The sequence below is a fragment of the Pseudorca crassidens genome, chromosome 2 (assembly GCF_039906515.1).
Source record: "Pseudorca crassidens isolate mPseCra1 chromosome 2, mPseCra1.hap1, whole genome shotgun sequence".
NCBI classification, from domain to species: domain Eukaryota; kingdom Metazoa; phylum Chordata; class Mammalia; order Artiodactyla; family Delphinidae; genus Pseudorca; species Pseudorca crassidens.
Window position 1 is genome coordinate 115,710,562 of NC_090297.1, and position 27,835 is coordinate 115,738,396.

The 27,835-nt window shown below is 54.2% G+C and overlaps 1 protein-coding gene and 1 non-coding gene across 4 annotated transcripts; one reads left to right on the top strand and one right to left on the bottom strand.

Annotated features, from left to right (window-relative positions):
• Window positions 1–27,835, top strand: VANGL2 (VANGL planar cell polarity protein 2). Of its 3 annotated transcripts, none has more exons than XM_067728347.1 (9): window positions 1–305; window positions 5,201–5,313; window positions 15,437–15,697; window positions 15,837–15,957; window positions 17,871–18,478; window positions 19,268–19,404; window positions 19,918–20,053; window positions 23,177–23,408; window positions 24,230–27,835. In XM_067728347.1, the coding sequence occupies exons 3-9, from the start codon at window positions 15,627–15,629 to the stop codon at window positions 24,488–24,490; spliced, it is 1,566 nt and encodes a 521-aa protein (XP_067584448.1). In that variant the 5' UTR covers window positions 1–305; window positions 5,201–5,313; window positions 15,437–15,626; the 3' UTR covers window positions 24,491–27,835. The 3 variants fall into 3 exon arrangements, with proteins under 3 accessions (XP_067584448.1, XP_067584449.1, XP_067584447.1); XM_067728348.1 differs by lacking the exon at window positions 5,201–5,313 and adding an exon at window positions 12,135–12,157; XM_067728346.1 differs by lacking the exon at window positions 5,201–5,313.
• Window positions 4,109–4,217, bottom strand: LOC137220414 (U6 spliceosomal RNA). The gene has a single exon (XR_010941703.1). It is a non-coding gene; the product is annotated as a U6 spliceosomal RNA (small nuclear RNA).

A 27,835-nucleotide genomic window follows, 5' to 3' on the forward strand; every position in this document is an offset into this window, starting at 1 on the left:
CCCTCCTCCGCCGGTTCCCGATCTGATTCCTGATCCCTGATTCCTTGATCCTTGGTCCCGCCATGGGAGCCTAAGCGCCCCGCATTCCCCCCGGCCCCCTGCCCCTGGGGCCCTGAGGGGGAAGAGACTGCGATCTGGGACGGAGAGGGGGCGACCAGACTCAGGAGCCCCCCTCTACACCCCCCCATCGTCCGCGCTGCCCGTCCGGGAGCGCGGAGTTCGTAGCGACCCGGAACGCTGCGGATACAAAGGCGCCGGACCGAGTGGGGCGCCGGCGGAGCCCACCCGGCAGTTCGCAGCGGCTGGTGAGTGCCGGGCCGAAGGGGCGCGGGCAAAGTTTGCAAAAAAAAAAAAAAAAGGAAACAGAAAAGGGGACAGTCATGCAAGGGGCCAGGGGGTGCCCAGTCCCCCAGCGAGTGGGGTGGCGTATGGGGGAAGGGGGGCGCGGGGTAACCCCCTTCCGGTCCGTTCCCCCACTGCACAGCAGAGTGCCCCCCAACTTTGGGGAGAGGAAGGGGCGCGTGGGGAGGGGGCGGAGCCCGGGCCTGGAGAGCCGGGGACTTTCCTGGGCCCGGGGCCCGGCGCCCGGCGGGGGCCTTAATGTTACCGGGGGAGCCGGTTGAAGTCAAAGGCTGGGAGTGTGTGTTGGAGGTGGGGGGAGAGGCAGTGGAAGGATCGAAATCTGGAGGTGTTGGAAGGCGAGGGTGTTTAGGGGTGCATACACACCTCAGAAGTGTGGGGAGGGCCGGGGGCAGGTATGCACTGAGGGTGTGATGTGGAGTCTGGGGAGACCCGCCCGAGGAGAGTATAGGGGGTGTTCGTGCAGGTCGAGGATGGGGATGGAGGCCAGAGACCCGGGCACTGTGTTATCTATCGGGGCCCAGAGGACAGGCGCCGGCATCCCTGTCTCCACTCATATTTACCCATTTCAGGGGCTGTGGGCTCTGCATTGGTGAGTTTTAAAGGCTTAGTGGAGCATCAGTGTGCATGATTCTTTGTTTTTGTGTGTGTGTGCACCTTGACGTGCTGCGTGTTCCTGCAGGTGGGTTTGGTGATGAAGGTGTTTTTCTGTGCCTGAGTGTGTGTGCACCCAGGGAGGAGACGACCATGTATCTGTGGTGTGTTTGGATATGTATTTATGGGTATACTGTGGGGAAGGGGTGTGTATCTATGTGTGTGAACTGGGTGGGGGTTTATGGGAAAGAGATAGACAGGTACTGAGGAAGGTGGGTGTGGGGCAGAATGGGGCATACCTGGATAGGTGTGTGTGCATCTGTGTACTGGAAAGGGATGCGAGTGAATGTGTTCTCTTGTGTGTAAAACCTGTGCTGATAGATAAGTACCAGCGTGTGCCTGCCACACCACATACAGGTGGTGTGTGTATTTCTGAGTGTGTATTGGGGGTACTGCCACTTGCCTCTGCAGGCAGATTTTCCTGGCAGAGAGCCCCAAAGGAGGGCTGCCTGGAGGATCCTGAGGCTTCTTGGATGGCCCTGCCCTGGTTTTGAGGGTAGTGCCTTAAGTATCTGAGACCTATGGGTGGGAGTGAGTGGGCCATTTTATGAGGTGCCTGTTTTGGACAAGGGTGTGTGTTGTGGGGAATAGGGAACAGGGGTTCAGGTTGTAGTCCTAGAGGAATCTGGGGGATTGGAGGAGTCAGGGAGAAGAAAAAGAGGGACATCCTCTTATTCCACCTTATAGATAGGGTTCTAGTGCTTGGAGAGGCTACATTCTTGGCTTCCCAGCCCAAGTTCAGGCCCCTCAGGCCACAGTTTTCTTGTAAAGCCATCTTGGAGTTTGCTGTTTCAGAGTCCACAAACTGCCCTGCCTCTAGGATCCTATAGTTCCCGAGGAGTCTGGGATTTTGGTATGGGATGGAGGCCGGAGGAAGGAGAGCCGGTGCGTAACATCTTGGGTTCCCTTCCCAAGGGAAGGGAAGGGGTTGAGAAGATAGCATGGGAGCTCTGGGGAGGGCAGTGGAGGGTGTTTCTTCAGGAGTGTCTGCAGGTGTGTCTGTGTGGTTTATCACACTTTCTTTTTGCTGGTGAGAAGCATGATTGGGATGGAGCTGTGGTCTGGGACCAGGTCTCAGGGTGAGGAATAGGGGCTGAGCTTGCCAGGAGGACAGTTGTCCCTGTGGTGGGGAAGGGGCAGGCACTCATCCAGGGCTGTACTCACCGTCATGATGGTGCGGTGGGAAGTGGATGTATCTGTCCCCAGAGAAGCAGCATCTACGTTCTCTGTCTCTTTCCCTCTCTCTCTCTCTTTCATTCTTTCTCTTTTGGGATGAAGAGAAGGGGCTGGCCATCTTTGGGATGCATGCCTTGTTTGCCCATCTCACTCTCAGTCATTTTCCTTTTGCTGCCAGAGGTTAGATCGAGGCACCCAGTTTTAGGAGCTGAGGCTGTGAATGCACAGGCCCATTAGGGTCTCTGGGTAATTCCCTAATGGGAGTTCCTAATGGGCATGTGCAATTGGAATGTTCCCTCTTTAGCCCTCAGGGCTCCCCACCTTTCTTAAGCCCCCAGATTAAGAGCAGAAAATGTTGGGACTAGGGGTGGGGCAGAGAAGGAAAAGACTGGATTAAAAAAAATGCATGATTGCCCCAAACCTGACACCTATCTGATGGGTAAGGTTCCCAGGGCGAGTGAGGTTCTTGCATCTAGGATGGTGTGCTCTGGGGTACCTTCCAGGGTACCTTGTTTGCTCCTGGCCTCTCACTGCATGCATGATGTATTATACTGGTGTGTGTTGGGGGGCTCTTCCAAGGAGGAGAGGACTTGTGGTCAGACATTAGGAAAGGCCGCCTCTGAAAGTACTTCATACTGGAACTAGTGGCCGCGTTGCCCCCTCCTCCCCCATTGTCTTGCTTCTGCCCTCTCTCCCCCTAATTCTTCTGGGGCCGGCCTCTCTGGTGTGCCCCCTCTGCTTCTCTGCTCTTTCGAGATCTGAGGAAGGGCCCCCTTCCCTGTCCCTAGAGCAGGACAGACTTTTATCTGCTTACTTGGTTTCCAAGAGGTCCTTTCAGTTAGAGGGGGATCAACTTGACTAACAGAAGCTTTGTGGGGAACAGTGAAGAGATCTGGGATGCCCATCATCCCCTGAGCTTGAGGGTCTTCAGTTTTCCTTGGTATTCCTCCCTGAGCAGCTCCCCACACTGTGAGGCCAAAGGGAAGCGTCCAGCAGAGTTGGCTGGAATTAGTGCTTAATAGTGTTGTGACATTGGGCAGGTTCTTAAAACCTATTCCTCAGCCTCTTAGATGTCTTAAGACACTATCCTCAAGACTGCCCTGGTGGTCCAGCAGTTAAGACTCTGTGCTCCTAGTGCAGGGGGCCCGGGTTCGATCCCTGGTCAGGGAGCTAGAACCCACATGCCACAACTAAAAGATCCTGCACGCCGCAACAAAGATCCCGCCTGCCGCAACTAAGACCTGGCGCAGCCAAATAAATAAATAAATATTTACCAAAAAAAAAAAAAAAAAAAAAGGCACTATCCTCTCTCCCCAGATTGGGCCTTCCTCCAGGAACCTCTAGTGGCCTCCTTCCCTGGGTTTTAGCCTGCTCTTAAATTATAGTTTGGCCATTTCCTAGTTCTGAGACCTCAGATAGAGTAGATAACTTTTGAAGCCTCACCTGTAAAATGGAGTTAATAATAGGCCCTACCTCTTAGGTTTATGAGCATTAAATGAAGTAATATATAGAGAGTACTTCACACGGTGCCTGGCACTTGGGAAGCCCTCAGTAAACGTTAGCTGGAATGGTTTGGGTTCTGACTGATGATTATTAAAGGAGTGAGTTCTGGGTTGGGGAGGAGAGCTAGGCCTTGGTTCTGCACTTCTTCTGGCAGACCATATTGGGCACTGCCTACTAGTTGCCAGGTGCTGTGTGAAGCACAAGGGATGGAGGGGTGAATAAGACTGGCTTTCATAGGGAAAATGTGCATAAACATGCCAATTCACTGTAACCCAGTGAGTAGTGTATGGAGGTGTGTTCAGGAGGCCACCAGAAGAGCAAGAGTGCTTGGTCCTGGCATGGGTGTCAGGGAGGGTTCCTGGAGGAGATGTGACCTTAGTTGGATTTTTTTTTTTTTGTGGTACGCAGGCCTCTCAAAAATATGGAACACTTCACGAATTTGTGTGTCATCCTTGCACAGGGGCCATGCTAATCTTCTCTGTATCGTTCCAATTTTTTAGTATATGTGCTGCCGAAGCGAGCACAGTTGGATGTTTTTTAACTGAGATGAAATTCACATCACATAAAATTAGACATTTCAGGGACTTCCCTGGTGGTTCAGTGGTTAAGACTCTGCAAGGGGTGCAGGTTCGATCCCTGGTCGGGGAACTAAGATCCCACATGCCGCGTGGTGTGGGGAAAAAAAAAAAAAAAAGAGCCATTTTATTATTTATTTATTTATCTATTTGGCCACGCCGTGCGGCTTGTGGGATCTTAGTTCCCCGACTAGGGATCGAACCCGCACCCTTGGCAGTGAAAGTGCGGAATCCTAACCAGTGGACCGCCAGGGAATTCCCTAAAATTAGTCATTTTAAAGTGAACAGTGGCACTTTGTACACCCACAGTGTTGTGCAGCTACCACCTCTATCTAAAAACACTTTCATTGTCCCCAAAAGGAAACCTGTACCCACTAAGGATACAAGTTAATGTATCCTCCCCATTCCTTACCTCCCAGCCCCTGGCAACCACCAATCTGCATTCTGTCCCTATGGATTTACCTGTTCTGATGTTTTATGTAAATGGAATTATACAATGTGTGACCTTTTGTCTTGCTTCCTTCACTTAACATAATTTTTTCAAGGTTCATACACGTTGTAGCATCACACCTCCACTCCTTTTCGTGGCTGAATCATATTCCACTGTGTGGACCAACCTTAGCTGGATTTAAAGGATGAGTTAGGCAGGCAGGGAGGGGCCTGGGGAGGGCGCTGCAGTTAGAGGCTGAGCATGAGCTAGAAGGAACCCGGGGTGCTGGTGAGCCACATGCTGCTGGTGTTATTGGATCTTGAAGTATTAACTGGGGTTTTGGCCTCAGTTTCCCTGCCTATAAAATGAAGTCCTTTGTGGTTGGCTGGGGATGGAGGCATTAGGGAGAGGAGAGGCTGGGATATTTTATTGCCTCTTCTCAGAGTCTGGGTCGCAGATGGGACTTTTTAAAACTTGCTCTTTCTTCCTCTTTCCTGGGCAGCTCCCTCCAGTATGCATCTGCCCTCATCCCTGTGGGTACCCGTCTTCCTGTTTTACTGGGCATTGACTTCCCCTCTCTCTGAATTGACCTGAAATTTCTCTCACGCTCTCCAGGTGGGTAACCCTGTTCATGGGGAGATTTTGGTAGCAGAGGTGAAGGAAAAGGCCTGGGAGTAAATCCTACTCACACTCGTTCCCCAGCAGCCTTCCCTGTTGTTTTTTTTTTTTTGCGGTACACGGGCCTCTCACTGCTGTGGCCTCTCCTGTTGCGGAGCACAGGCTCCGGTCGCGCAGGCCCAGTGGCCATGGCTCACCGGTCCAGCCGCTCCGCGGCATGTGGGATCCTCCCGGACCGGGGCACGAACCCGCCTCCCCTGCATCGGCAGGCGGACTCTCAACCACTGCACCACCAGGGAAGCCCTTGGGCAACCTTCTGTCACCTCTTGTCTTGTGATGTGGAGAGAAATGAGGTGGGTCAGGAAGACTCTCTCCATCCCTTTCTCCACACTGCTTGGTTCAGAGTAGGAGGCAGAGGCCTTGTGTGGTGGCGCCCTTTGGAAATTAGGTGTTGCTGTGCTTGTCTGATGCCCCTGGCAAGGCTGGTAATTACAGACATGACAGCTGGGAACGGGTTTGGGAGAAGTGGGCTTAGAATCAGCAGAGCTGAGGATTTCCTGGTAATCAGGGTGGGGCAGTGAGAGGGGAGAGTGGGAAGTTGGGGGCTGGAGTGGGGCGGGAGGCTTGGGGCCCCCTTCTCCTGCCACTCCACACACAGCTGAGCTTAGCGCCTGCAGGAGAGAAGGAGGTGATTAGAGCCCAGGCCCTGCCTCACTGTAAATGTGGAAGGAGGGAGGGGAAGAGAGAGGCTGGAGGATCCAGGAGCCCCTGAGGAAAGAGGCAGAGAGTGTGATGAGGGGTTTTGGCTGCTCTCTCAGACCTGGGTGTGCTCTAAGTTAGAGAGGGACCGTCATTTGGGGGCTGGGGCCAGCACTGTAGCCAAAGTGTTGTTTCCATCTTATTCTGGGTGGGGTCTTACTTCTCACAATGAGGTTATGGGAACAGGGAGTGAAGGGGATTGGCTGTGCACCCTCTATAGTAGAAAGAGGTGGAAACTAACATTTTATTGAGCATCTGTTACATACTTGACTCCGTGATATTCTGTATACATTATTTCATTGAACGCTCGACCTTCTGAAGTTGGCACAATTATCCCCATTTTACAGATAAGAAAACTGAGGTTTAGAGAGGGCAAGCAACTCATCTAAGATTACATAGCTCCTCAGAGGCTATGCTAGGTCTATCTGATGTCGTTTCTCTTCCGTTTCCCAAAGTGCTCTTTCCACCTTTCCCTCCTCTCATTTCATTTAGTTCAGGTTTTGTTCATTATTGCCTTTCATCTCGAACTTGAATAATTCCCCTACCTCCTGAAAAGCAGACATGAGTCCAGATGTCAGCCTGAGGAGTAGAGAACTCTACCCTTGAGGGAGGGTGTCAGTCTGCTGGAGGAATGGGGTCTCCTAGGAGGAGCACCTTGTTGTCACAGCCTGGGGCAGGCCTGCCACCTGGGCAGAACATCCCCGGGGGGCTGGCCTGTTCCTGTCTGCTGGGTCACTTCACACGTGGGGGCTCCGGCCACCATAACCCATGGAGTCTTGTTTTGATTGGAAGGGCCTGGCCCTAGTTGTCTGTAGAGTTTTCCAGCAACGCCCTAACAATATCCCTCAGACCCCAGAGAGTTTCACCAGAGAGCTCATGGCTCCCCCATTCTGGCTAGCAGAGAGAGTGTGTCTGTGTGTGAGGGTCTGGGGAGGGGGCTCTGGCTTTTTAGGGTGAGTGGAGGTACACAGGAACAGGTGCTGAGCCCGAGGTGTGAATGCAGTAACTTGGAAAGCAACCGAGTGTGAACAGAAACACTTATTTTTGTCCCCTGCTTTACTCCAAGATTGGGGTGGCAGATTTAAGGGGTGGGGGATGTTGAGGCTCCTCAGAAAGAGTGAAAACCTCAGGTGGTGGGTTTGTCAAGACAGTGGGGGTTGGTTGGTGCTTGGGCCTTTCAGCTGGCTCGGTTTTCCTAGATAAGAACCGGCTGATTTACCAGGTCAGAGGCCCTGGAGTGAAGCAGGAGGAGAAGGTTTTCAGAACGGGGAGACCCAGGGAGAGCCAGGCCTGCCACCCGCACCCCGAGTCACACGGCGTCTTGCACCCTTAGGCCCTCCCTACTGCTTTCCCCACACAAACCGACCTTTGTTGCCAGGATCCGCAAGTCACAGCTGTCCCGGTCCACGTGCAGACCTAAGGTCGGCTGACTCCTCATCCCGAGGGGCTGCTTTCTACTCGCTCCCCCTCCCCACGAGGCGGGCGCTGGGTGAGCAGGCTTTGAAGGTCTCTTGGGGTCAGGGACAGGTGGGGCCCACCTAGGACAGTAGGCTAAGAAGAGGCGGAGGCATTTTTGTTTTCCGTGAGGGTGGGCATGTGGAGCGCACAGGAGTTGGCCTCTGGGTCAACGTGGCTTGCCCGCCTCCCGTTGTCCACCTTCTCCTGTCCCTGAGGACAACTCAAGGTGCCTATTTTTCTTCTTGGCTCTTCCGCAGCTTATGTGGTGGGCACGTAGGGGCCGGTCCTTTGCCCTAGCTGAGGGAGGAAGAAGCTCAGAGCCTGGCGGGTGGGAATTATGGGGCCTGCTCATTGGTGAAAATTTAACAGAGCATCCAGGCATCTAGAAGCCCCGGCTACCTTCTCCCCAGCTTAGCATCCTGTCTCCCCTCTGGCTTCCACCTGGGACAGATGCCAAAGGGATTACTGGCCCCTTCTACCGAGCACTCCTTCCTCCCGCCCAGTGTTCCTTTCCAGACCGACTGGGAATGGGTCTGGGGGAGGCAGGGAATGCAGCGCTATGGTGTGTGTGCAACATGCATGTACTTGTGTGCAGTGCATTGGGGGCAGGGACTTTCTGAGAGCCGGGGTGGGGGTGGGCGTGCTGGAGAGAAAGCAGAGCAGGTCTTTACAGAACCTGCCTGGCCAGGGTGGGTGGAGCTGGGCGGGGCAGGCAGGAGCCATTCCAGGTTTCAGAGGGGGAATACGAGGTGTACACGTGCCTGTGTCTGTGCTTAAGTGTGTCTGTGGATTTGGAGGGTCCTCAGTCTCCCCCTCTGCTTTAGATCGAGAGAAACTAAGGAAGTAGGTGGAGAAGGGCTTGGTTGTGGCTTCCCTAGCTCCTTTGCAGTTAGAATGCAAGCTCAGGTATCCTGGCCGGGAGCCCAGTCCATGGGCCCTCCCCGGCTGTGCTCCTTGCACTGGGGTCTGGTGGTGAACAGCTGCTCTGGAAGCATAGACTGTCTGCATGACCCAAGCACGGCTCTGCCCCTGCTACTCAGCCCAGTGAGGAGAGGGATCCTGCCCCCTGCCCCAGGGCTCTAAGGAGGGTGAGCTCATGTCTGGGGCCGTCCTGGGAGAGTGCCCGTTAACAGGGCAGGGGCGGGGCGTGGTGCCAGCTTTTGGACATCTGCTTCCGGCTCTTTCCTAGCCCTCAGCCCACTGAGATCCAGCTGTTCTCTCTGACCTCCTGGACAGCGCTGTCACTTAAGGACACAGGGGCCTTTTTCAGGGTACAGGAATGGGGGGGGCAAAACCCCATTTTTGGTCTAGGGCCTGGGGCTGGTCCTGGCCCACTTTGTGCCTTAGTTCTTTTCGTGGTAGGGAGAACCCAGCATGGGCCTCCTGGGATGCAGGACTCGTCCGTGGCGCAAGGCTGGATGGGAATGAGGAAGGAACACTGAGATCCTCAGTCAGGAGTGGTCGGTGAGTGGAGGCAGAAACCAGCCCTTACAGGGGAAGGGGCTCTTCAGTCTCAACTGTCTCAACAAGCTTAGGCCTGTCTAGTCTCTGTCCCTTTGTCACTGAGGAAGAGGGGGTAGGGCAGGAGCCAGTGAATTCTCTCCTGTCCTGGCCATCTTATAGTCTTGGCTATTCCAGGAACCAGAGTCCAGGAAGAGTGTCGTGGAGGAACCTGGTCTCACTCCAAGAGGAGCATGCCTCAGAGTCAACAGTGTTAGTGAGGTCTTTCTAACAGTGGAGGCCAGAAAGGGCTGCCTCGGATGTAGTACCATGAGCTAGCACCCTTCTTTCTTTGGGCCCTACCTTTTTATCTGTAAAACTTGGGGGTGCACCTGGAAGGCCTCTTCTAGCTTAGTGCTGGGACCTACCGAGAGTTGGGTGGGTCAATCCACTGTCTCCTCCTGTGGTGGTGGTGGGGGGCGTGGAGAACGATGTGGGCACAGTCAGAGGTTCTGGAACCTCCCTCTCCTCCCTGGGAGCTTGTTAGGTGCTGCATTTTCCTCCCACATCGGACACCTCCTGCCTCTACCAGTGTCTGACAGGGCGGCCTGGATTGAGCACATCCGTGAAACTCAGGGAGTGATGTGGCAAAGAGGAGAAACCAAGTGGGACAGTTAGTTGTGACTTGGAATCTGCTCTCCCTCACACTAGCTGATGTCTTGGCAAGGTGCTTGGTCTCTCTGGGCAGACATCTAGCTCCTTGGATACTGGGCTGGGAGATGGGACTTCTGGTGCCCCCCAGGAGGGTGGGCATCCAGCACTTTGGGTGGAACTCACATTGATATCCTTGGACAGAGGCAGTGGTAGGTGAAGCTTAGGGAGCCATGGGGCTGGGGGCCCACACGTCCACACCTCCCATGATTTGTAGTGGGGAAGAGGGTGCAGGGCACATGCAGTAAGACTTAGGCTCTTGTGTAGGAATCAGAGACCTTTTCAAAAAAATTGAAGTATAGTTGACTTACACTGTTGTGTTAGTTTCAGATGTACAGCACAGTGTTTAAGTATTTTTGAAGATTATAGGAATCAGAGACCTTTAATGGGCAAGGGTCCACAGACTCCTCTGCAGGAAGGGTCTAAAGAGGTGATATGCCCATTACCTTGCATCCAGGCAGGACCACCCTTCCCCATCCTGGCCTGAGGAGAGGAAGGCCATTTGTTTAAAAACTGGCCCTATCGGAGCACTGCTCCTGTAGGATGAAAACTTTTGGCTTCCTGTCCTCTTTCTTATCTTCTTCCCCCCTCCAGCTGGAAGTGCATTCTGAAATCCCACACAAGCGCCTTCCGCTGCGCCTCGGGTCTGGAACTCCCAGCCCTGTCCTCGGTAAGGACGAGGAACTGCAGGCGCCCTTTCTGAGTGCATGTTTGTGTTCTGTCCCCTCCCCACCTTCTTCTCTACCTGGTTGCCCTGCTCCCACAGTTCCTTCCGCCAGCCCGATCTGGGTCCTGTCTCTGCCTCCTTTCCCCACCCCAGGCCTGAAAGGAGCTGGGACTGGGTGGTGGGATAGCCCCGGGCTAGAGCAGCAGGGGGAGGTGGTGACCACGCCGGCGGCCGTCTGGTCATTGGTCCTCAGCACGCGCCTCGCGTGGGGCTGCCTGCGTCTGTGTCCGAGGCCTTGTCTGCCTAGGCTGCTCCTCTGAGTGGGGCAGTGGGGAAGGGGCTAGTCTTGGTCTGACTTTTGGCCAACACAAACCCCTCCGATGCCTCCCACCCCACCCAGGGCCTTACTCCCTTTGCCTGTTGCCGGGTTTTGAGTGTATTTTTTCCAGAGGCCTCTGATTGTTTCCTGAAGAAACCCGATCCCAGAGCTCATACAAAAGCTGGGGCCGCCAGAGGAGAAACCCCATTCTCTCCCCCTCTGTCCCTACCCCCCCACCTCTATAACCTCTCTCGCTTGGGATGCTGGGTATGGGTTCCAGGACCTGGCTGCCATCACCTAGGCAACAGGGGGCTTTGGTTGCCATGGTGATCAATGTGGGAGAAGCTGGGCAGCAGGGACAAAAGCCCCCACATTTCCCCCCCCAGCCCTCCTCCCAGTCCTCTTGGGATGATACTGAGACACATTCCATTAATTTTATTTCTGAAAGGCCTTTGGAGGGGAGAAGGGTCTCCTTTTTGTGACGGCCGCTCTCTTCCCTCCCACTCTCCTCTCTGGCCAACCCCAGATAATCCATGGTTGGTTTGAGCAGGGGACCGGGTGAGTGTGTTTGTGTGTCTGGGGTGGGGTGGGGGCAAGGTGAAAAGCAATGGAACACATTCCCTTTTACAGCCTCCCACCCCCCAAACCAGGGCACTCCCTGCCCTGCAGCAAGTCTGGACTTCCCTCCCAGTCCTGTCATGCCTCCCACATTTCCACTTGTTGATCTCATCCAGCGATCCCCTCCCCCACTCTCTTCCCTGGGAACGCTGCCCACCCGGGAGACCCTCCAAACCCCTGATTCCTGAGACCGATTAAACAAGGGGAACTTCTGCCCTTCTCTTTGCTCACCTCCCATCCTTCCCCACAGCCTCTCCAGTGCTTGGATTAGTTCCCTGGGGTATTTGAGGGGACAGCAGGCAAGGGCCTCAGAAATTGGGTTCATTTTTGGCCCCTCTCTTTGGTAGGGGAGGAAGGAGCATGTTTTGGTGCTTTCTGGGCACCTTGAGTTGGGTTGGTAGGGGTGGGAGAAGCAGGCCAGGGGAGCTGGGTTTATGTTGGGTCTTTAATGAGTAGCTGGGAGGAAGGTAGGGAGCTTTAGGCCAGGGCAGCTTAGAACAAAGGGCTGGGAGGGGACTGGCACCCTTGTCTGGTTTGAAATTTATCTGTAGGGGAAGTACAATGGCATCAGCTTCCCTCCTGGGTGTGTTTGAAGTGGTGGTTCTGGTCTGGTGTGTGTGTGTGTGTGCGCGCGCGCGCGCGTGCGCGCGTGCGTGTGTGTGTGTGTGTGTGTGTGTGTGTGACTTTAGTTGTACAAGCAGCAGGATTTATTTATACCACCTCTTTCCCAGGTCTCAGAGGAAGCATCTGGGGATTAGAGTAGGAATGATCCTGAAGCCAGAGTGTATTAATTGCTTAACTTATTACTTGCTGAGCAGTTTATTAAAGTACTTCTTTTACCCCCAGGATACGTACAGCAACCGCACGAGGTGTGTATCATTTTCCCTATTTTACCAATGAGCCTACCAGGCTGCCAAGCACAGAGAAGTTAAGTAACTTGCACATGGTCACACAGCTCATCAGTGGGACAGTTAGGCTTGGAATTCAGACACTTGGCTGCAAACCCCAGGCTCTTTTTGCTGTTGGCTCAGGCAGACATGAGAATTCAGGCTGGGGAGATGGAGAGTCTGGGTTCTGGTGTCTCTGTCTGGACTGGAGTCCATGGCAGTCCTTTTCGTCTTTATTTCTCCACCTGTCTCACTCTGTAACCCAGCTCTCTTTGAACCTCCTGGTGAAATTCAATTTTTAGGAGGATGACTAGAAAGAATAAGCTGAACCACAGCAAGAGAGCTGCAGGTGATGTGTCTGGACTGTATCAGGGACTAGACCAGTAGAATGGGTTCTTGGGGGAGACAGGGTAGTGGAGCCCAACATGTAATTAACAGACAGGGAGATGAACAGGGCCTTGTTTGTAGCAAAGGTTTTTAGAAAGGTTTAGGGTGGGTTAAGGTCCTGTGTCTCTGTTTTCCTAAGTATGTTTCTGTCACACACTTGCCTTGACATGGGGCTACTGACAGACATCACTAGGCCGTGGAGTGCCTCCACGTAACTCTGTTAGGAGGATAAATGAATGGATTTAGCATTGATTTCACCTCCGTACAGTCGTTGCAGTTTCCCTGAGAGTCAGGTGGGTATTAGTTACTTGCTATCTGCCCATGGGAAGGCGGTAGATACAAATATGTATCAATCGTAGTTCTTATTCTCAAGTTACTGATGGTTCAGTTCAGCTGGAGAAAAGTTAACAACTACATAAAGCAAATGAACGTACCTGACCTCTGGCAGCACCCGGCTGATTTTATTCCTACCTTGAAACGCTCTAATTCTTGGCTGCATGACAGCCACTCTTCTGGCTTCCAGGCTCCTCTGGCCTTGCCTTCTCAGCCCCTTTGCCTGATCCCTTTCCTCGGACACGTTTACATATTGGAGTTCTCAGGGACCCCCTATTTAACCCTCTCCCTGGGTAATCTCATCCATTCCCTTAACCTTGCACGCCATCCATACCTCCAGCTCAGACTCTTTTCTGAGTCCAGCTCCTCTGACACCAGCTGCCTGTTCCACAGCCTGTCTCACAGCCATGAACTCAGCACACTGGAAACAGAACTCACCAACTTCCTCCCCAGTCTTCCCACCTAATAATGGCACGACCACCTACTCTCTTGCTCAGGCCAGAGATCTTGACGTTCCCCTCCCCCTCACGCAGTCCAATTAAGTCCTGTTGGTCCTACCACCAACATATGTCGCAAAAGTGACTATTTCCCATCTCCTCTGCTGCTCTGCCCCATCCAAGCCTCACCACTGTAGTCGCTTTTTTGTTTTTCAATTTTAATTTTATTTATTTATTTTTGGCTGCGTTGGGTCTTCGTTGCTGCACGCGGGCTTTCTCTCGTTGCGGCGAGCGAGGGCCACTCCGCATTGCGGTGTGCAGGCTTCTCACTGCGGTGGCCTCTCTTGTTGTGGAGCATGGGCTCCAGGCATGTGGGCCTCAGCAGTTGTGGCACACGGGCTCAGTAGCAGTGGCTTGCGGGCTCTAGAGCACAGGCTCGGTAGTTGTGGCTCGCGGGCTCTAGAGCGCAGGCTCAGGAGCTGTGGCGCACGGGCCTAGTTGCTCCGCGGCATGTGGGATCTTATCTGACCAGGGATCGAACCTGTGTCCCCTGCATTGGCAGGCAGACTCCTATCCACTGCGCCACGAGGTTAAGCCCAGTAGTTGCTTCTTTACTCATCTCCCTACTTCTGCTTTCTCCTCTCTCCAGTCCATACCTGCATAGCTAAAACCCTTTGCAGGCTTCCCATGAGCTCTTCCCCTGACCCATGGAGTTTGCAATAAGCCGGACCCCGGCCACCTCTTCAGCCTCACCTTCCACTGCCCTCTCCCTTCCGCAGCTCCGGCTCCACTGGTCCACCCAACTCTACTGCCTTTGGCCTTCCACGGGGGATTCTGAGCTCTGCAGGCTTTGCCCTCCGCTCTGCCTGCTTAACTCCTGTGCTCTTTCAGGCTTGGCTGTTGCTTTCTGGAACCACTCAGTTTAAACGAGCCCCGCTCCCCAGACTTGCCTGTCATACTGTCCTCATTATTCTCCTTTCATCACTGATGTAGTTAGTCGTGTATACTCACCCGTTTACTTGTTTAGCGTGCACCTGCCCCGCTAGATTGTGAACTCAGGGTCTTTTCACCACTGTACCCAGGGCCTAGCAGGGTACATGGTTCCTAGAAGGAGCCTAAGCAAGAGCTGGTGACTCAGCGAGTGAAGGTAGGAAATGACTGCTCAGTGCGCGGGGATGATGATGGTGGGGTCGGGGTTGGAGGGGAAGATGTAACATTGGGTGCTGGGGGAGGGGGGGCTTTCGTGAGGGGGTAGGGGCTGCGCTCTGAGGAATGAGCAGGATTTGGCTGAGCGTGAGAGAGGAGGCGAGAAGGAGAGGTCCTTCTCCCTGCAGAATTAGAAGGTGAAAGTATAGAAGAAAGATGCTGCCCCTCGGTAAGCTCATGACCTTGCCTAGTTCAGGATGTTAGGTTGTCAGAGAATGATTTCTACCCGGCTTTTCCTCCTGCCCCCCACCACGTGATCCGTAGTTTCCATTCCTTACCCCCGCTTTGTGAGCACACACAAGCACACACACGCACACACACACAGCCTCAGGGGGAGCCGCCAACTTGACCTGGCAGTAACTGTGGGTGTGTTTGCCGTAGATGCTGGGGAGCGGATGCCAGGAGAAGCAGCCACAGGCAGTCCCCTGTGGGCACACTCAGAACTTATGAGCGGGAGGAGATGAGGGGAGAGAAGGAGAGGCTTGGGGCAGCCTCTGGGCAGAGCTAGCTGCCTCCTGCTATGGTCTCCACTGGGCCAACCAGTTGGCCTGGCCAGAACGTGCCTTCTCCAAGTCTTAGCTTTCCTGGCTGAGAATAGGAAAGCATTGCCTGGTTCTCCCCGGCAGGGGGTCCAGTGTTGGGTCATTCTGGGTGGCCTTTGCTGGCCCTCTTCCCCCACCCCTGTGCCCTGGGCACAGTCTGGGGGTGCTCTTTCTAGGAGGCAGGGCAGGAGGAACTGGGCCCACTGGACAGAGCAGGAAGCTGGGTGCAATATTCTCAGGTAGTGGCAAGGCTGCCCTGAGCTTCCCACAGACGCCTCTTGGGGATGGCCTTCCTCTCCACTCTGACCCCACGGAAAGCTCCGGCTCCCCCCTAATCAGCTGCTTCCTCTCCTCAGGACGGCCGCTTGATTTTCTCTGAGACCAGCCCACCCGTCCAGCAAAATAGAGTCCCTCAGGGTGACGGTTGATTTTCTAAAGGTGCCCCTTGGCCTGAAGAAGTCGGTGCTAAAGGAGGTGGCAGTGGGGCCCCCCAAAAGGCCCCAGCCTGTGGCCCTGGAGCGCTACAAGGCGCGGCGTTCAGACGCCATGGACACCGAGTCCCAGTACTCAGGGTATTCCTACAAGTCGGGCCACTCCCGCAGCTCCCGCAAGCACAGGTGGGTGTGCGTGGGGCGTGACGCAGGTGGGGGGGAGGGGTGGAAGCATGCACAGGGGTGGTGGACTGGGGGTGGCTGCGGAGAAACCCGGGTCCTCCCCTTGACCTCATGTGCCTGTTCCCCTGGCCTCCTGCTGCAGGGACCGTCGGGACCGACACCGCTCTAAGAGCCGAGACGGGAGCCGTGGGGACAAGTCGGTAACGATCCAGGCTCCAGGGGAGCCCCTGCTGGACAATGAGTCCACGAGAGGGGATGAGCGGGTGAGCGTCAGGGGGATGAGGTCTAGGCCAGGTGTTTTCCAGACTGATCCTTGGAGAAGTTAGAGGTCCATGAGAAAGGGGAAGGGCCTGGAAACCTGGTGTCTTCCGACAGAGACCAGATCAGGGAGGGCATCTTGTGTCATACTTCTGCCAAGTGTCCCAAGCCAGGACCTTGTTTCAGTAGAATGCAGTAGAATTTCAGTAGAATTCAGAGATCCCTTTGGAAGCAGCAGCCTCTTTCGTCTTTATGACCCATGTGACTTGGGCTGTGTAATGGGAATCGCCTGGCTCCTCTGGGCTCAGGCCCGCCAGTTAGGGGGTTGGGAATCTGGAGTGGGAGGGGCTGGGGGTGTGGCAGCCTTGAGTTCTCCTTGAGCCTAAAGGCATGGGCACTCCAGCGCTCTCTGGTGTCGGACTCTAGAATAGCACCTCTGGTCTTAGGGTAGGTGGGAGGAGTCGATGGAGAAAGGGAAGGGAGAAGAAGTGAGCCTGGAGAGACGGAGGAGGTTCTGCAAGAGAGTTCTCTGGGACAGGGCTGAGCAGGTTGCTCCTGGTCTAGCCTCTCTGGCCCACTGTGTGCACCTGGCAGGGAGGTCAGGGGGCAGAACCCAGTGCGGGCAGAAGGCAGAGGCAGGATTTGAGTTGACTGTGAGGTTGTCCACGTCTCATTCCTCCTTTTCTTTCTTCTTGGGAGCATCTTAGGGGGCTGGAGACTTCACAGGACATCTCTGTGACTGACACTGGGGATTCCTGGGTCTTGGGAGCAGATCACTACCTGAGGGAAATGTTCTTTCTCTCTCTTTCCCAATCCCATCTTCTCCCAGAGACCTGGCCTCCTGAATTCTTGAAATGACCCTGAGACCTGATCAGCTCCTGTTGTTGACGATTCCCCAGGCCCTTGACGCTTGGAGTGCCCAGGCAGTGTGACTGAGGGTCATATCAGGGTTCCCTGAGCTGAGAGCAGGCAGCGCCTCCACTTTCCATCTTCTGGTCAGACTCTTCTCCTTTCCTCGGGGAGGAGATTCTTCCACCCCCTGGTCGCTGACCCTGCCAGGCAGTCTCCTACACTCCCCGTTCTGTGTCTCTGTCCTGTAGCCTGAATCCCCTGGGTGTCAAAATGTGACTCCATATTCCCAGACTGTCCACGAGTTAAGGGTGTAGGCACGGATGACCACTGGTGGCCTTGGGGCTCCTCTGAGGGACGGCATCCGGCCCCTGCAGAGAAACAGCTTGAGTGGACCACACTCAGAAGGGCACCAGGGGACCTCAGCCTGTCCACCCACTTGCCTCCGGGAACAGGCAGCCCCTGTGTGGTGGGCATTCAGATGGCCCAATAGAGCCAGCCAGGCGGACCAGAGACCCAGAGTGGCCCCGAGTCCGCACTGCGTCTCACATGCCCCTCCTTAGTCACTCACCTTCCCCGACCCTTCCTCCCGGTGTCCTCTTCTCTTCACCACGCTGCCTTTGTCAGGTCACTCCCTTAACCAGAAACCTTGAGTGGCTCTCCGTGCTTGGAGGATAGGTACCTGTTGCTTATCCTGGCCTTGCAGGTGGCCTGCTCGAGCCTGCCCGCTTTGCCTGGAGAGTCTGACCTCGGATCCCAGTCTCTGGCTGAGCGGCTCCCTGGCATCTGTCTTGTACCCTCTGCTCTGAGGGTACATGGGTAGTTTTTTGCTGTCTGGCTGATGGCATGAAGCTCCCACAGGGCCCAGGTCTCAGATGCCCCATCTCTGCAGAGGCCAGGCTTGGGCATGTCATGGAGCTCAGTAAATACTTTGATGGCCGCATGTTTGTTGATTACCTTCTTTTCTCCTCTCCCTGCTTTGCTCTCTGTCTTCTCTCCGCTCACCTTTTCTCCTGTGTCCCTGCCTCCTCCTCCTCTCCCCACATTGCTGCGGCCTCTCCTGATGCAGGACGACAACTGGGGGGAGACGACCACAGTAGTAACGGGCACCTCGGAGCACAGCATCTCCCATGATGACCTCACGCGCATCGCCAAGGACATGGAGGACAGCGTCCCGCTGGACTGCTCCCGGCACCTGGGCGTGGCGGCGGGGGCCACGCTGGCCCTGCTGTCTTTCCTCACGCCGCTGGCTTTCCTGCTGCTGCCCCCACTGCTGTGGCGGGAGGAGCTGGAGCCGTGCGGGACGGCCTGCGAGGGCCTCTTCATCTCCGTGGCCTTCAAGCTGCTCATCCTGCTGTTGGGCAGCTGGGCCCTGTTCTTCCGCCGGCCCAAGGCCTCTCTGCCCCGTGTCTTCGTGCTGCGTGCCCTGCTCATGGTACTCGTCTTCCTGCTTGTTGTCTCCTACTGGCTCTTCTACGGTGTGCGCATCCTGGACGCCCGCGAGCGCAGCTACCAGGGCGTGGTGCAGTTTGCCGTGTCGCTGGTAGATGCCCTGCTCTTCGTGCACTACCTGGCCGTGGTCCTCCTGGAGCTGCGCCAGCTCCAGCCTCAGTTCACGCTCAAGGTCGTGCGCTCCACCGACGGGGCCAGCCGCTTCTACAACGTGGGCCATCTCAGGTATGGGCGCGTCGGGGCAGGCAGACGGGCCTGGGGAGGAGGCTGAGAGGACCGTAGGGTAGGAGGTGTGATGGTGGGGCTGGAAGGGACGGGTTAGGAGGGCTGTGTGGGACGGAGTTGCGTACTCTGCACATCCTAGGTTTTCAACAGCATTTGTCAGGCTAAGGGTCCTGGAGCAGGTAAGGCGGGAGTCAGGAGTTGGGAATGAATAGATGAACAGACAGTTAGAGATCGGGGATCTTAGAGAGGGATGGACCAAAGAGGATAAAGGTTTGGGGCATGAACAGGGGCTTTTTGGAATCATGTTTCTAGCTCTTTCTCGGAGGCACAGCCTCTTGAGGGCACTCAGTCAGTGGTCACAGAGATGAGCTGGCCAGAGGAGGGACTCCCCCCCAGAGGAAAAGATAATGAGGAGAGTTCTTCAGCCCCCCTAAACTTGTGGGCAGGATGCCCGCCCTGGCCATCCAGAGCATCAATAGCACCTCCTGGTCCTGCAGGGAATCTTGAGGGGAGAATGATGAGGGGAGGAAGTGATCCTTGGCTGGGGACCCTGGCCCAATGCCCTTTCTCCCCTGGGCTTCAGCACGGCAGGGAAGGACTGGCAGGCCCAGCCCTGGGGAAGGCTTGGGAGCCTGGTAAGTAGACCTCAGGCCCTGAGCCAGGCTCCTTGGAAGCAACTTGTCCCTGCCCTCTGTCCTCTCCTGCCCTGCCAACCTGCCCTGATGTGTCCCTCCCCCTGCGCCCCTTGTCTGTCCGTTCTCCCTCCCCCTCCTGCCGTGTCCCCCACAGCATCCAGCGCGTGGCAGTGTGGATCCTGGAGAAGTATTACCATGACTTCCCTGTCTACAACCCTGCCCTCCTCAACCTGCCCAAGTCCGTCCTGGCCAAGAAAGTGTCTGGCTTCAAGGTGTATTCCCTCGGAGAGGGTGAGCGGCCCTGCTCCTCGGCCTCCTGGTCTCCTCCCAAGCAGGATTCCCAAGTTCCTGCCTCCTGTTTCTCTTTCCCCCTTCTTCCCTTGCTTTCTCCTTTCCCCAGCCCGTGTCCCAGCCCCTTCTGTTCTGTCATTTCCCTTAACTCCAGGTGGCTGGTCTTAGCTGCTGACTCTACTTGCTGTCCCTTTATGCTACGGTGCGTCCCCTTAATCTGGCTCCTCTGCGTCTGCTCATCAGCCCTGGTCCTAAGCCCTCGCTCTCTGAGCCCCAGAACCTCCTGCACTGGGGCGGAACATGTGCGGGACTCCTGCCCTCTGGTGCCTTCCTTGTTGCTTTCCTGTGGGCCTCTCCCAGACGCGGCCAGGAGGGTTGGGAACGGGAGGTGTTGCTGGGGGGTGGACACAGCTTCCTCTGGATGCGTCAGGTTGCTGGCTCCAGACTTCCTGGAGCGAGAAAGGAGGCCACGCTCTGAAGTGGCCATTCCCTCTCTCTCCTGCTCCTGTGCAGAAAACAGCACCAACAACTCCACGGGCCAGTCCCGGGCTGTGATTGCAGCAGCGGCCCGGAGGCGGGACAACAGCCACAACGAGTACTACTACGAGGAGGCCGAGCATGAGCGGAGGGTGCGCAAGAGGAGGGCCAGGTGGGTCCCTGGGGGAGGAGGGGTTGCTGGGGGCTCTTGGGTGTGGATAGGCTGGGGAGAGGAAGACCATCGGCTTCTGTAACTGCTGATGATATGGGTGGGGTGTGTGCATTCGCTTTCTGTTGCTGCCTTAATAAATCACCATGAACCCGGTACTGCAAACACCCCACACTGATTGTCTCACAGTCCCATGGGTCAGGCACGGGTGAGCTGGACCCTCCACTCAGGGCTCATGGGCTGAAATCAAGATGACTCTCATTTGAGCCTGAGTCCCCTTCCAAGCTCACTGGTTGTTGGCAGAATCAGTTCCTTGTCACCTGGACCCATAGGCAGTTCACCTTTTCCTCCGGGCCAGCAAGACCAGGTCTGTCTCTGACTTCTGCCACCAGCCAGAGAAAACCCTGCTCTTAAAGGGCTCATGTGATGAGACCAGACCTGTCAGGATAATCTCCTTATTTTAAAGTCAGCTGACTCAGCACTTTCATTGCATCTGCAAAACGTACCAAGATTATTGGTTTTTTCTTTTTTTTTTTTTTTTTGCGGTACGCGGGCCTCTCACTGCTGTGGCCTCTCCCGTTGCGGAGCACAGGCTCCGGACGCGCAGCCCCAGCGGCCATGGTTCACGGGCCCAGCCTCTCCGCGGCATGAGGGATCTTCCCGGACCGGGGCACAAACCCGTGTCCCCTGCATCGGCAGGTGGACTCTCAACCACTGCGCCACCAGGGAAGCCCAGTACCGAGATTATCGGATAACCAGGGGATGGGCATCTGATGGAAGTGGACGGGGCATTTGAATTCTGCCTACACAGTGGAGCAGGGACTGTTAAAGGATGTGAGCCTCCCTGGCGATGGCAGAGATTGAGGCTAGACTAGCCCTCCTTCCAGTAGATCTTGTAGGCTTGCTCAGCAGATGGTACATTTTTACCTGCAAAAAAATACCATATGCTAACACATATATATGGAAACCAAAAAAAAAAAAAAAAAAAAAAGGTCATGAAGAACCTAGGGGCAGGACGGGAATAAAGACGCAGACCTACTAGGGAATGGACTTGAGGACACGGGGAGGGGGAAGGGTAAGCTGGGACAAAGTGAGAGAGTGGCACGGACATATATACACTACCAAATGTAAAACCGATAGCTAGTGGGAAGCAGCTGAATAGCACAGGGAGATCAGCTCGGTGCTTTGTGACCGCCTGGAGGGGTGGGATAGGGAGGGTGGGAGGGAGGGAGACACAAGAGGGAAGAGATATGGGAGCATATGTATATGTATAACTGATTCACTTTGTTATAAAGCAGAAACTAACACACCCTTGTAAAACAATTTTACTCCAATAAAGACGTTAAAAATTAAATAAATAAAATAAAATAATATCCATTTATTTCCCGGGGGAAAAAAAATGAGTTTCTAGTGCCCATATCTTGGTAAATTCTTAAACGCTGTCCTCACTTCTCCTTTTTTCCTGTTCACATTGTTATGTGAATGCTAGTTGTGCCTGAAGATTCTTTCTTGGTGCTTACTGTTTGCCAGGGCCCACCTTGGTCTGTTGGGATTTCCACGGAGGAGGAGCAGAGGGTCATGGAACTCTGCCCTTCCTCCCACATGATCTCCAGACTTCCAGGGAGAAAGGTAGCCCTGACCCTGTTCTTACACGAGGCTGTAGTGGACTGAAGGTCAGCAGCTCCATTTCTGTGACATTCCAGGAAGTCTCCAGTTGTCTCAGAAAAGGCCCTCGTGGGAAGGAAACCGGAGATGTTCCCTTCCTCCTCTACCTTTGCCCTGACTAGGGTCTTTGGATCTCCTGTGCTGCCACCACCATAGGGGACGCTTGCCTTCCCCATTACCTTGGTCGTAACTAGGAGAAAACTGTTTCCCTTGGTTCAGATCCTGAGTCAAAAGGATCTTTTCAAAAGAAACTTTACTGAGACACTTGGGGGAAGCAAAAGAATAAACAGAGACATGGTAGACTTACACAGATCCACACGTTTACTTAGCCCAGAATCCCATCCTAAGCTGCTTGAAGTCCCCAGGTTTCTGGGTTTCCGGATACTGGTATTGTTTTGTATGTCTGGTATACTGGTATTGTTTTGTATGTCTCTATGCTTTTAATGTAAATTGGCTTCTTTTCCCTGCTTCCCCCTTAACAGTATATTTTTGAGATTCACCCTTGTGTGTATATCTGGTTTGTTGCATCTCATCACCGCAGAGTACTCAGAGAAATCTTCCACCATCCTGACCAATATTTGGATGACGGTCATCTTCTTAATTTTTTCCATTTTGATGAATAAGTAGTATCTTATTAACATTTTAAGTCTCTGATTACTATCCAGTGACTACTTCATCTCTTTTTCAGTCTTTCAGGTCTCTTACGAATTATTTGTTCACTCCTTTGCCCATTTTCTATGCTGTTCTTACCTCTTCCTTCTTGATTTGCAGCATATATTTTGCATTACCTCTGCCCACCCCAGGTGTTAGTTAATGTTGCCCATGCTGTCCTGGTTGAATAGACATCTGTCATTTTGATGTAATTATAGCTATTAATTTTTCACCCACTGAAGTGTGATTTGGCGGGTCTTAAGAAGGCTTTTTCTAGGGTTTGATCCATAGTTGTCTCTCTGGGTTTGACACTAGATTGTCCTCCTTGGGTCCCTGGGCTGAGCTCATTGAGCACTACAGCTGTTTCCTATCCCTAGAGGGGGAAAGACCCTCCCCATCTACCCAGCTGCACACATGCATGTTCACATGCGCACACACAGCCCCCAAAGCCTGGTTCTTTTTTTTTTTTTTTTTTGCGGTACACGGGCCTCTCACTGCTGTGGCCTCTCCCATTGCGGAGCACAGGCTCCGGACACGCAGGCTCAGCGGCCATGACTCACGGGCCCAGCCGCTCCGCGGCATGTGGGACCTTCCCAGACCGGGGCACGAACCCGCGTCCCCTGCATCGGCAGGCGGACTCTCAACCACTGCGCCACCAGGGAAGCCCCAAAGCCTGGTTCTTGACTCCAGTTGGGTGCGTATTGCTTCAGGGAGAGCACAAAAGCCTGACCTCGCTCAGGCTGCTGGAGGGCTGAAGCTGGGGGGAAGATGAGAGGTTGGCGTCTGGTCCATACTCCTCATGTCCCCCAGGCTTGTGGTGGCCGTGGAGGAGGCCTTCACTCACATTAAGCGGCTGCAGGAAGAGGAGCAGAAGAACCCCAGGGAGGTGATGGACCCACGGGAGGCAGCCCAGGCCATCTTCGCATCCATGGCCCGTGCCATGCAGAAGTACCTTCGCACCACCAAGCAGCAGCCTTACCACACCATGGAGAGCATCCTGCAGCACCTTGAGTTCTGCATCACTCACGACATGACACCCAAGGTAGGCCCATTCTGCCCCCGGCATCCTTCCTCTTTCCCCAGTTCTGGCCCCTTCCTTTCCACTTCCTTCTCCCTTATTCTCTCACCTCCTTCCGTACCCTCCATCCCTCTCTCTCTCATCTCTACCTCTGTATAGTCTCTTCTGTCATCCGTACTCCATCCACTCCATCTCTGCATGGGGTAAAGTTCTTAGGTGGTGAGGAGAACAGGGAGTTTCAGGACCATTTTGGGAATGGTTGAGACCTATTTCTCATCTCTGTAGGGGTTCCGGAATTTTCAGATCCAAACTCCCACCTTTACCTCCCTCACCTCCAGAAGATGTTCTTTGCACTGTGCTCTTTTTGAGCCATTCCCACCCTTCAGCTCTACGGCCAGCTTCCTAGACTTGCATCCCCTGAGCCATCTTTGGGGAACAGGTGATTAAACATGTTGCACTTTAACTGTGACACCTCTAGTTTTCTGCTGGTGCAGCCCTGCTGGACGTTACCCATACGAGCAGAAGGGAGAAGAAGGAAGGACGAGGGAGGGCTTGCCCAGGTCATAGCAGGTGCCAGGGATGAGGGGTCAGGAGAGCTGAGTCCCAGCCCTGACCCTACTGAGCCGTATCACCTCCGTGTGCTCCCGATCCCTCATTGATAAACTAGGGTCTGAGGCAGATGATCTCAGGCCCTTTCCTGCTCTGACATTCTGAGATCGTTTGCAGAGAGTGAGCCTGGGGACATCTCGGTGGTCTTTGGAAGCTGTACCCCCCGAGGGGTAAAGGAGGGTGGGTGGGTGGGTGGGAGGGAGAACTTCCTGTGAAGTCCCTTCTCCCTTCCTCAGGCCTTCCTGGAGCGGTACCTGGCGGCTGGACCCACCATCCAGTACCACAAGGAACGCTGGCTGGCCAAACAGTGGACACTGGTGAGCGAGGAGCCGGTGACCAACGGGCTCAAGGATGGCATCGTTTTCCTCTTGAAACGCCAGGACTTCAGCCTGGTGGTCAGCACCAAGAAGGTCCCATTCTTCAAACTCTCCGAGGAATTTGTGGACCCCAAGTCGCACAAGTTTGTCATGAGGCTGCAGTCTGAGACCTCGGTGTGACTGCAACAGCAGGGGGAGTGGGAGACGCGGGGGGCTCCTGAGGGTGGTGGGGGCGTGGCCCTCAGGCCCTGCCATGTTCCTGCCACCTTCTTCCTCTTGCTCTAGTTTTTTTTTTCTACTTGAATTAACCACCCCCCCACCTGTCTCCTCCCCTCTTCCTTATTTACCCTATGTGAACCTGGAGAGACCATCCTTCTGTCAACAGTACCTGGGAAATTCCCTCTCCTTCTCCCACCCCCCTCACTTTTGTATCACTCCCGGCCCTGCAGGAACCAGTGCCTCTCTCCCTCTCCTTTCTCCGGGTGACAGTCTCTTCTGAAAGGGCACAGGGCCCACCTGAGCCCCACTCTCGAACCCAGGTTCTTATAAGCAGTTCTATCCAGCGGCCCCCAAAAGGGTTTCTCTGGGGGGCTCCGATCTGACTCCAGAGAGCCACGGTGCCAAACTCCTGAGCAGCACTACCTGCGCCCTCCTGGCGGCAGGTGGATCTGCTCCCCCTGCCTGCTCACCCCAAGCCGGAGTTCTTGGGCAAGGATCCTCCTGCATCCTCCTACACAGCCCCAGAGTCCGGGGCCTCCCTGCCAGGGTTATTTGCTTCCAGCTGTTTGAGCCTCTCTCCCCCATCCACACATACTCAGAGCAAGGGAAGATCCCATCCTTTACCCTGACATGTCTACCTTCCATTTCTGATTTGTGTGGTCACGTGTGACCACAGGTAAACTGAGATGGAAACCCTCTGTTACCACTTTTCCTGGGCCCTGGGGGACAGACAGTACCTTTCTTCCAAGGGGTCTTTCCTGCGCAGCCCCTGGGGGAAGGTTGGGAGAGAGCCCCATGAACATCGCTGACCCCTACCCTCTGAAGTTCCTTCACCTGTGTTCCCACCGTGGTGGGATGGGTCTCCCCCTTCCCAGTGAAGGATGCCACGTAGACTCCTATACAGAATTAGTGGCTTGCAGACCCTGACCCACCCTGGGGATCTCAGCCAAATGTTTTTCTTTCCTTCACCAGCCATCCCCAATCTTGCTGTCTCTTCTCTCAGCTCCAGAGACCTGTTGCCTCATCTCTTTTTTGGGGGGAGCCAGCAGCCCCTCCTTATCCCCTGCCTTAAGTCCACTTCTTTGCCTCAGGGGTCTCTTTTCCTTGGCCGGCCAGGGTCCCCCCCTGTTCCCTCACTGCCTGGTTTTCTGGGCTCTGGTCTCCTCTGTATTGGGGTGAGGGACCAAGATTACTGCCCTTGATGGGTACTTAGCCCCTCACCCCATTTAGCTTCCGTAGTCTTTGCACCCAATCTGAATTCTTGAGCAAAATTTGCTGGCCTTCTAATACTTTCACTGTAAATTTGAGCCTTTAGATCAGACACCCTTAAATTATGTAGTTTTAGCCAAGGGGGATAGAACTAAGAAGTACTCACATACCTCCAGCCAGCACCCATGTTGGGGAGCATTCTGGTGGCTGGGCTGGAGCAGTCCCCTGGGCCAGTCCTCAGAATAACTCACAATGCCCCCTTAGAAGCCCGTCTTTCCCCTGGAAAACCCATTGGTTCTTGCCTTGCAGAGTGCACCCTGGGATAAGATCCCAGTTGATCTCTTACCAGGGAGTCTTCTTCTCTGTGTCGTGGCAGCCCCGGGCATGATGGAGCCTGGGGATTGTTTCTCCTGCTGTCCTTTCTGAAAAAGCACATCTTTCCACACACCACTTACTAGAGAAGGGTTCTTCGGCCAGTGCTTACCTTGTCTGCACTTGGGTGGATTATGGGGCTGACCTAGGCAGCACCTGGAGGTCAGCCTTGGGCTGGGGCTGTGGGTTTGGGGATAAGCCTGAGTGAGATACATCCTGTCCTGGGGGTCCTGGGAAGGTATTTTTTCCTTCTCTTCAAAGACCTGGTTTCAGAGGAGTCCCTTCTCGCTCACATTTCTAAATACCTCACTATCCTGGAAAATGGGGCCTGGATGGTGGTTGGGGTCACTGCCTTTGTGGGCAGGAGTGGGATGTGGTGTGGTTTGAGGAGGAGTTGGGGTGGGGAGAGGGCAAGTATTTGGGATCAGAGTCGCTGCCCTAGGTTAGGGACGGGGGAATGTTTATTTTAAGAACCTGCCATGTTTTTAATCACTGTGATTTTTTTCATTCCCTTTTCCTAAAACAAAAAGACATTTTTTTCCCCCGACTCTCTCTCTAAGCACTAAGGGCTGTGACTGAGAATGGTAGTGTTTTGGTCCTTTGCGTCAGAACTGTGGTATCTTTGTGTTCTTTGATTATTGTTATTATTATTTTTTGAAATGTCAGGATGAATTGTCAAGTGTATGGCTGTGTTTGTCTTTTGCTTCTCCTATATGGGAAGTTGTCTTCATGCTGTGAACTGCTGTGGGGTGTGCAGCTGACTCAGTCCCTCTGAGCAGTGTCCCCCACTTTGCCTGTCCCAACACATGCTGGATTTGCTCTTTCTTCCCCCGTGGGGGTGTTGCCCACCCATTACCACCCGTGCCCCATATGCCACCATCAGGGATGCTGTGGCTGGGTCTCTCCAGTGCTCTTTTCTATGACTACATGGCATCCTAGCTCATCCCCACCACACCTCCCGGACCTTCCTTTTCACCACCTTGGAAGGCTGGTCCTCCTTCCCTCCACACCAGGATGCTGTGCCTCAGTGCTTCACCTACCTCGCCACTCTGCCGCCGTCCCCATTTGTCCCTTTCTCTTAAACTACTCTTCGTGCTCTCTCTATTCTTGTTTATTTCCCGTTAGCTTCTCCTTTTGTCTTCCCACCCCCCTCCATGTCAGCCCTTACCTTTTCACTTCCCCATTCCCACCTCAGTCCTGTTGCAAACCCTGACACAATAACTGTCCCGAGACATTGGGATCCTTTCTCATCTGAAACGTTTGTTTCCCAGAGTTTGTGCTTCTCTTCTTCTCTGTTGGCCCCGGATGAGCTCCCTTGCCCCTCTGTGGTGCCTGTCAGTCTGTCTTCTTTTTCCTCTGCCCTCCCCATGGGGCAGCATCTGCTGATGGATTCGGTCCTGGTGTGTGATTGTTGTGATTTGTTCTTCTGTGTGTGAAAGGAAGAGGAATTTTTGAGTTCCTTCCAAGTGAGATTGTATATGTAGAATTTTCCACTGTTGGATCTAGATTTTTTTTTTCCTTTTTTTTGGGTTACAGAGCTGAGACCTTGTGCATGCATGTAGAAAATTGTAAAATGTAAATTCTTTTTTTTAATATATAAAAAGCTTGTTTTTACAGTTTGCAGTGGATCTAAACATTATGACAATTTTAGGGATTTTTTTTCTTAAACATAGGAACTAAAACTGTACAAATTTTTTAATATAAAATAAAGACATTTGACTTTTG

What these genes read in the sequence shown, in the direction of transcription:
- VANGL2 (XM_067728347.1), top strand. Translation starts at nt 15,627, where the DNA reads ATGGACACCGAGTCCCAGTACTCAGGGTATTCCTACAAGTCGGGCCAC. An exon ending in CGCAGCTCCCGCAAGCACAG is followed by an intron (nt 15,698 to 15,836) that starts GTGGGTGTGCGT and finishes CTCCTGCTGCAG; the next exon opens with GGACCGTCGGGACCGACACC. An exon ending in CCACGAGAGGGGATGAGCGG is followed by an intron (nt 15,958 to 17,870) that starts GTGAGCGTCAGG and finishes CTCCTGATGCAG; the next exon opens with GACGACAACTGGGGGGAGAC.